Here is an 8256-nt window from a genome sequence, read left to right on the forward strand (position 1 = left end):
GACCCAGACATACCCACTGTGAAAAAGCTTGTTCTTCTTTGTCGCACATTCCCTCACAATCTTTGGAGGTCTTTTGGAATAAATGGTTTCACCCTTATATTTTACATCACAATTAAAGCAATGCACACAATGAAGTTCTTTTACCTTTAAATATCAGCTTCAAACTCATTTGATGATTCGACACAGTCTTACAGTGCAAAGAATGGAGTATATTGTCGATGCATGCCCGAAATGCCTGGTACTGCGCTATGTAATGTTGTGTGGTTAAGAGCACGACAGGGGAATTCCTACAATGTGTTTCTTTAAACACACATATTTCCTTCATATAGTCAGAATGCAGCCAACCCGACCCCTTTGCAGTTGTCCTACACAGAGGACCTTTGTCTAGTGGAGCCAATTAGCATCTATAACACTGTTACTGTAAACGATAAATATTCATGTTCAGCTGCCGCCCGGGGCTGAACATTAATGAGATAGCTCAGGGGGCTCCTGCATGGCTGCCATTTAAAAAACAGGTTCACATCAGCCGCTATGATAATAGCTGCTCCATGTTTGTGCTTGTGTGCTATGTGGCGTTACATGCTATTTGTTTGACTAACCTCTGCCATGCAAAAGGATTATAATTGCTTAGCATTCTCAGCAACTATGCACAGTGGCATCCATCCATATGTCAGCATTCAGCAGTAATGGATGCAGATGGGGGCAGAGGGGCTGGTAGTCAGTCTGTCTGTCTGTCTGTCTGTGTCCATAATTGAAAAAAAACAACTATTGGTTCAGGTTTGCATTTCAGTCACTTTCAGTTTACTGACCAGATAGGGAGAGGGTCTGCAGTCACCTGACTGCCTAGATAATACATAAAAAAACTGGGTTGTTCATGCACTGCTCATCCAGTATAGAATTAGAGTCCTAAATCGAAAAGCTGAAGATAAGTACAGTTCAAACACTGGAATGATATCACTATTTAAACCCTTACAGACTGCACACACCACAGCTAGCTTTACTAAAATTGTCCTTAAACTCTGTTACATTAGGATACAGAAGAATCACAGTTGAAGATCAAGTGTGTGGATCATGTTGGTTTATTGAAGGACATGACTGCCCTTGAATAGTAATCACTTGTACACTCACAGAAAAGTAGAAAATAGACACCACCACTTTGCAGGAAAACAGAAGAGGTTTAGCTCTATTTCACCACCACGCATCAAAGCAGTAATCACATACACCACCACATACACAGTACAGTTAGGACCACATATCACACACACGCACACACACACACACACTCTTGATGACGCACACACAAACAGGGCACACACAGAGAACCACACACATAAAGCTACAGTCTGTCCACCCTATCCTTCACTTGGCCATGTTCATTGAATGTATAGCACCTGCATGTTCTATCCGCCAAAGTGTCTCATCACTTTTATCCCGTTCATCCGGTTAATCCAGGGGTTACACATGGCCAGGATAACTAACATTGCACATTCTTCCAATGGAATTTCAATGGTTCACTTCCCCCATCTAAAAGCTCTTTTTAACCCAACACATCAAGTGTGTTGTCACCATTGGCCACATGTTTTTAGAGTAACAAACCAAATGAGTAGGTGTTGGACAGGTGGGAACACAAAGAAGGGGACAAGGGGACACGATTAGCTGTTAGCACTACTCTTTCTGTGGGCAGGGGAACGAGGAGAGTAAGGTAAATAATCAGGTCTGGTTGACCAGGGCCTCAGAAGCTTCCAGAAGCTCAGGCGCACTTGTTGAGGCACATGAGCAGCTCCATGCGGATGGCAATGCGCGTGTGCCAGCCCAGGGGCAGCAGGCGGATGTAGCGTGCCACGATTGGCGGGCGCAGGAAGTTCTGCACCATTGAGGACCTGTCTGCGTTCCCGTAGAACACCTGGTGAAGCAGGAAGAACCCATGAGAACACTTAGAACTCCCCATCATCCCTTCAACAAACCTGCAGAACAGTCTCCTAATGCTTTTATTGGTAGGAACATTAAGGGTCATGTGTGTGACCTATTCGTTGCGGAGTGGATATGATGTGGATGATGAATGGATATCAATGATGATTTCACAGGTTGGAAAGTACAGAAGAGAGCATTAGCAATATAACAATAGATTGATTGATTGTACTGTTAGTACTTTGAATGAAACGATGAAATGACTCACTACAAGAAAGCTGTCACTATTTAAGTTGACGGTGTGCCTCACCCTGTTGTTCCCTGTTGTGTCCTTGTAGTACACCCAGTTGAGGTTCTCATCTGTGCGGTACTGGACGCTGTACTTGGTTATCCACTCGTCCGCATCACAGCGGCCCTGGGTCAGGATGCCAGAAATCACACCCACTTCCTTTAGGTCAACCTGGAGCCATTGGCTGGTGTCCTGGAACTTTGAAAGCCATGCACACCTTGGAAAAGAAAAGTTGGCATTTAGATTTTAATGTAAATTTGCCATGTGCATTTCCATTTTGATCATTACAGTCTATTCTAGATAAGCATAGGTTATTTACATTTATCTCCCAGTTCCCAACAATCCTAAATTTAACCTGAACCTGACCTTAATTTCCTTAGTGTCCCTGACGCCCTGTATTGTGGAAGGAAGTCCATTAGCTCAGATGGTGTAAGAGTTGGCACTCACCCATAGCCTTGGCTGTTAAGACGAGCCTTTTCAGCAGTCCAGGAAGAGAACCAGCCGATGTACTGCTCTTGTTTGCTGCAGCTGATTTGATCGGAAGTCACTGCGCCAGACTCGAAGCCGAGGGCTTGGTGGTATGGACACTCTGAAGGAAAAAAGAAAAACAGAGATCGTTGCCATTCCTCTCTAGGTATTATTCAAATCAAATCAGATTCAGAGTTCAGAGTTTTCTTCAGTGTCCCCCTTCTTTGTGTAGTTGAAGATACACTACTCATAAAAAGTCAGGGATATTTGGCTTTCGGGTGAAATTTCAGAATGAACCTAAAATCCACTATAACCTTTACAGGTTAACTTAATGTGACCTTCTCTAAACTTTTGAATGCGCATGTCCAACATGTACTTTCTGTACTGAAACATTACATTTCACCCAAAAGCCAGATATCCCTAACTTTGTGTGAGTAGTGTATGCTCTGGTGACATGCATGTTTTCATGGCAAGCGGGATTTGGAGTGACTCCTCTAAAGGCTATTTAGAGACGGCATGTGGTCCAAGTACCAGCTGGGTGGCTGGGTGCTACATATAAGATACAGTTGAACTGCCATGACATTCAGTTGTACATAGTATCACCAGTGGTCATGGCAAAGAAAGCTAAATGACTGTTCATCAGTTTTGGGCAAGCAGTCAGTCACATAAACCAAAGCTACTGGCAACTATTACTTTGCTTTGCATTCCTTCAGGTTTATCCTGCAACTACAGCACAATAAAGCCAATTACTGATTTGTTATCTTTTATATGACTACACAACATAAATCATGCAGGCAGCAGATAATTCATTAATCTCTCTTTTCACGTTTCCCTCGCTTCAGATCAAGTTATCAGAGAGCAGGTGGCGTGGGGGTGAACCAGAGCATTTTTGAGAGCCATTTGCTCTTCACGTGGGCTCTCGTGCCAGCCTTATTTCTGTCCCTTTCTTTTTGGGATTGGGAGAAGGACAGGCCCTATTTTCAGCCCTGTAATCTGTGCATCACATTGCTGCACAAGTAATGAGCTTAGCTGCTGGCACCCAGCCTCTCTGCCATGCTGTCTTGCCTTCTTGCTTTATTTCCCTCATCTTGTCTCCTCCTTTTCAGTTCAGTGCTTTTATTCCATCTCCTCTTTATCAGTCCTACTCATCCAATGACCTGAGAGGCATATTTGGATTATAGATTATTATGTGATGCCAGGGATCAGAGTATATTGGCAGTGCCCATCAAGCTTGTCTGCCATGTTCCCTTTGGTGAACCACTGCGCATATAGCTATTATCCATCCAATACAATGCCTTAGTTTAAGCAGCGGGATTACTTTGGTGCATAGATGTCAGAGTACAGACAAATGCTAATACCAGGTATATGTGCATATGTGACTCAAGGTTAAAAACAATAGTGGTTGTGCAAAGGTGCATTAGGCTACTCACAGAGGCATGATGCCATAGACCTTTAAAGTCCACCTACAAAAAGGGCCCAAAGCTGCCATCTTTGTCGTATAAGAAGATCCAGATTTCCTTCTATAGGCAAAAATGATACCTGGTTGTCCTTATATGGGCAAATATGGCAGCTTTGGGTCCTTTTTGTAGGCAAACTTCAGAGGTCTATTACCATCCTAGCTGTTGCCTACTGCAGCATGCCCAAGTGGTGTGCCACAGACACCCCGCTTGCCTAGATTGGCTTAAGTAGGCCAAGATCACTCACTCACTCACTCACGCCAAGGGCTCGCTCACCTGGCATGCATTCCAGGAAGTAGCGGGAGGGTGGGGGCGGAGCCACAGTAGTGATGGGTGCGAAGGTGGGGATCCCAGACGGGGAGCCCCCCTCGCAGTCACACGTGCAGGCCCTTCCTGTCCAAGTCTCGATGGACTCCTCTTCTTGAATATCTGGCTCCTCTTGCTCTTCTTCCTGCTCTGGTTCCGGTTCCTGTTCCTGTTCCTCCTGCTCTTCCTCCTGTAACGCACACAAACCCACATAACCAATGATGACCAGTAGGCCTCAAGTGAGTAAGTCGGTAAGACGGTGCTAGAACAGGAGTGTGGTAGATATGTGGAGAGAGCAAAGGGATAAATAGCTCTTACCTCCTGAGTGTTAACTCCAATTAACGCTATGCCGGTAAGTAGAATGCATGCAAGGACAGTTAGAAAGAGGGACTGAACCAATGACATTACAACATGACAAGCACTTTTTAACCAGACGTCACAAGAGCACCATCTGGCAATTAGAGACATTTAATTTTTCTTTTACTGACAAAAAGCTATTGACATATACATCACATTATCAACCAATGTGCATATACATATATCATTCTGCATTAAATTATGCGCACAAACTGAAAAGACACATATCAATACCCCCCCCCACACACACACACACACACACACACACACACACACACACACAATAACTTTTCACTGAAAACTACTTGTGACATTGCTTACTTAAACAATCACAGATAATCCTGTTTAATCACATTACAGGGCAAAAAATCACAAAAACATAAACACAAAACACAAATCCCACAACCGCAGACCCACTACTTTACCAAAATGGAGACCTATCGACAGTAATAGCACAAAGAGGAGCAGAGAGCAAAAGAGTTTGCACAGATCCATTCAGGTCTATCTTAAGGCCATCCTTAGGCCAAAGGGAGGGCAGTTGAGCCTCTGCACACACTTCCGCCACTGACGTTAGTGAGGATCACCGCACAGATGGGTACACATACCTTGGGTTAAGAGCAGGATAGCCAACAGAGCCACTCGTCTTGTCTTGATCTTCATGGTTGCCCCAGGCCTGAATGCGGCAGGACTTGCGCTGAGGGCTGAGGCGAGCGCACTGGATTAGAATAATCCACAGAGCTCCCATTGCCTCTCTTAATACCCTTTATCTCTCAATACAACCACACCCAAAGCTGCTCATCTACAATTTGGCCAATCTAGTGCAGAATAACCGCACGATGAAAAGATAACCGCAGAGATTAATGATATGCTGATTGCCTGATTTTGGGAAAAGACGATCCATTTGTGATATTTTTGCCAGGTCAAAGATGTGTGCTCCATGGAAAGCAGTGCTGCCATGGTAAGGATTGAGGACAACAGTGCAGAATTATTGTTTGCCATTATCCCAATCCAGCTGTTTGGCAATCTCACATGACAAACCACATTTTTATGACATGTTTCTAGAGGGTTGTGTGATTTGAATAATAAAAACAAAATTTGCACACTTGTAATTTTGTGCAAATCAGTTTAGATTAAGCAGTCAAACATCTTTCTCGTCTATTTTAGTTGCGTAGCCCTATGTGATATGTTGCGTAAGTGATATACGGTGACAGATAGGCCTACGTATGCGAAGTGAACGGAAGGTGAGGAGGCATCTCTTTTGCCAGTAATCTACCATGATGAAGTGGGCTAATTATCTCAAAATGAATACACCTGCTGTTTCCACAATCGATATGGATAAAGCTCATACTCAGACCCAATGCACGACAATCTCTCTCAAACTCCGGAGCGTCTTTTTCCTTGAACTGGTTTTGGCTCGACTAAACTTTAACAATGACCCATTGGCCAAAACAATCTAAGGAGTCCAGGAAACCGAAGAAACGTGACAAGAAGCGGACAAGGGAGTTTTCAAACTACATCTATAAGCTTCAGAAAGAGGTTAGTTGAAACATTTCTTAAAGGTTCTCTGTGTGACCATTTGGTTCAAAATAATTTTATATTTTAAAACAGAGTAGCCATCCGAACGTGGACGTTACGGTGCTCCTGCCTAAAGGAGACGTTTCACGTGTTACTGAGTTGGTTGGTGCTGAAGCGGCCCGGCTGTCGAAGTTCAACAAGCGGGGTGCCATAACGCAGCGAGAGGTTCTCTCGGCACTGCAACGACTTCAGTGGGGGAAGGACGTTCACACCGCCCGAACATGAGATTTAATGTCTTTATTTTTATAAATGTTTCAGTGATGTAAATTTTATTTAGTGTTCAATAAACTTCAATATACTTTTAAATGCCTTGGAGAATTTCCTGAGGTCTAGGTCCTGGTTATCAAGTTTAATATTGATCTTGACTGTTGTGGAGTCAAAAACCTTTCCTTGTCCAGCCATATGGTTTTGGTCTATGATCTTTTTGGATTTGGTTGTCTTGTACATCTAATTGGGTTCCTAAGGATATGACCAGGTGTGTGTGTCCTCATGATCAATGTCTGCCAAGTGCAGGTGTGTCCTCATGATCAATGTCTGCCAAGTGCAGGTGTGTCCTCATGATCAATGTCTTGCAAGTGTAGCCAAATGACCTGTCCACCAGGTTGTTCATTCAACCAAACAATTGCTGCTCTTTCTGTAACTTGGCTACATGCATCCTTTCCCTGTTTTTGCCCTAGGTAATCTGACCGCATAAGGTAATCTCTATAAGCTCATGCCACATGCCTTTGTCCTTTTAAAAACTTTGGCAGAACAAAGTAAAGGTTCATTAGGGCCTGGGCTAACCACTATATTTAAAGACTTTACTGACCGTCTGTTGTGGGGGGGGGGGGGGGGTCTTGCATATGTGACTGTTGCTTAGCAACCTGATGTGATCCTAGCACTGCCTCTGGAAGACCCATTTCTGATTTCGCAGCTGCCTGGATGTAAAAATAACAGCTTTTATCCTACATTCATTATTTATTCTTTTTTCCTCTCTCCCTAGTCCCTAGAAGCTGAACTCCTGCATAGCAAGAGCAAAAAAAAAGGGGGTCTTTGAGTTTGCCATGCTCCCAGTAAGGAATTTCACCCTGCAGGTCTCGAGAGCTATTCCAGAGAGATCAGACCAAACCAATGCAGGTGGCATTTGGCTGTAAATGTCTATAGATAGGCCTACTAGGTATTGGGTGTAATGGTTTGTAACATAGGGAGGTAACTACAATAACCCAAAGTATTGTTATTTGCCTTGAACCCTAAGGGAATAATATTGTATGCAGGACTTGTCAATGGTGGCTGGAAAAATGTTTTTGTGTTGGACATTTAGCACATTTTGTCAGTGAAATGTGGCCTGAACACTACAACCACTGATTCAAGGGGCATATTATGGGACATACTTGGTGCATTTTCATTTGGCAATTTAGTTAGTGGCACTGATTAGAGTACTGACACATATATAAAGTAGTTCAGTGACTAGGATTTGATCGATCAACGTTCTCAACAGATCTCTCTGTTCTTTTTTGTGATGGGGGGGATGTGATGCATATACAAATGTTTGAATACACACAACTGAAATGTTTAAATAAAACAAATAATTGTATAACTGTATTCAATAAGAATTTATTTTAATATGGTGCAGTGAGTGTATGTCTTAAATGCATTTTCCTATGACAAGTTATTAATGCTTGGCAATATATGCAAGTTTAACTTTTTAACTCTGGCTCTAGTATTGCAACATTAATATATGATAATATCTGTAAGGCAATTGGATATGACAGGAGGAATGAATACTCAGAGGTCATATTCCAAGTTTGTGGTTACCTTAAAGTAAATGGTAAACTGCCAAAAAGAAGAGACCCATGGATTGGTTTTGGTAGGAGAATGAAGACAGAAGGCTCTTCCATGAGGTTTACCACTTATTCC

General features: G+C 43.1%; 1 protein-coding gene across 1 annotated transcript; it reads right to left on the bottom strand.

The window, feature by feature from the left end:
• Positions 1 to 1750: 1750 nt before the first annotated feature.
• Positions 1751 to 5445, bottom strand: LOC143115451 (retinoschisin-like). Its single transcript, XM_076277507.1, has 6 exons — positions 5391 to 5445; positions 4747 to 4772; positions 4399 to 4618; positions 2645 to 2786; positions 2219 to 2414; positions 1751 to 1903 (listed from the first exon to the last, which is right to left on the bottom strand). The coding sequence occupies exons 1-6, from the start codon at positions 5443 to 5445 to the stop codon at positions 1751 to 1753; spliced, it is 792 nt and encodes a 263-aa protein (XP_076133622.1).
• Positions 5446 to 8256: the final 2811 nt, after the last annotated feature.

The sequence above is a fragment of the Alosa pseudoharengus genome, unplaced genomic scaffold (assembly GCF_046254945.1).
Source record: "Alosa pseudoharengus isolate Yale_2024_CS ecotype anadromous, Long Island Sound unplaced genomic scaffold, YU_APseudo_1.1 YU_APseudo_1.1_scf_11, whole genome shotgun sequence".
Taxonomy (NCBI): domain Eukaryota; kingdom Metazoa; phylum Chordata; class Actinopteri; order Clupeiformes; family Clupeidae; genus Alosa; species Alosa pseudoharengus.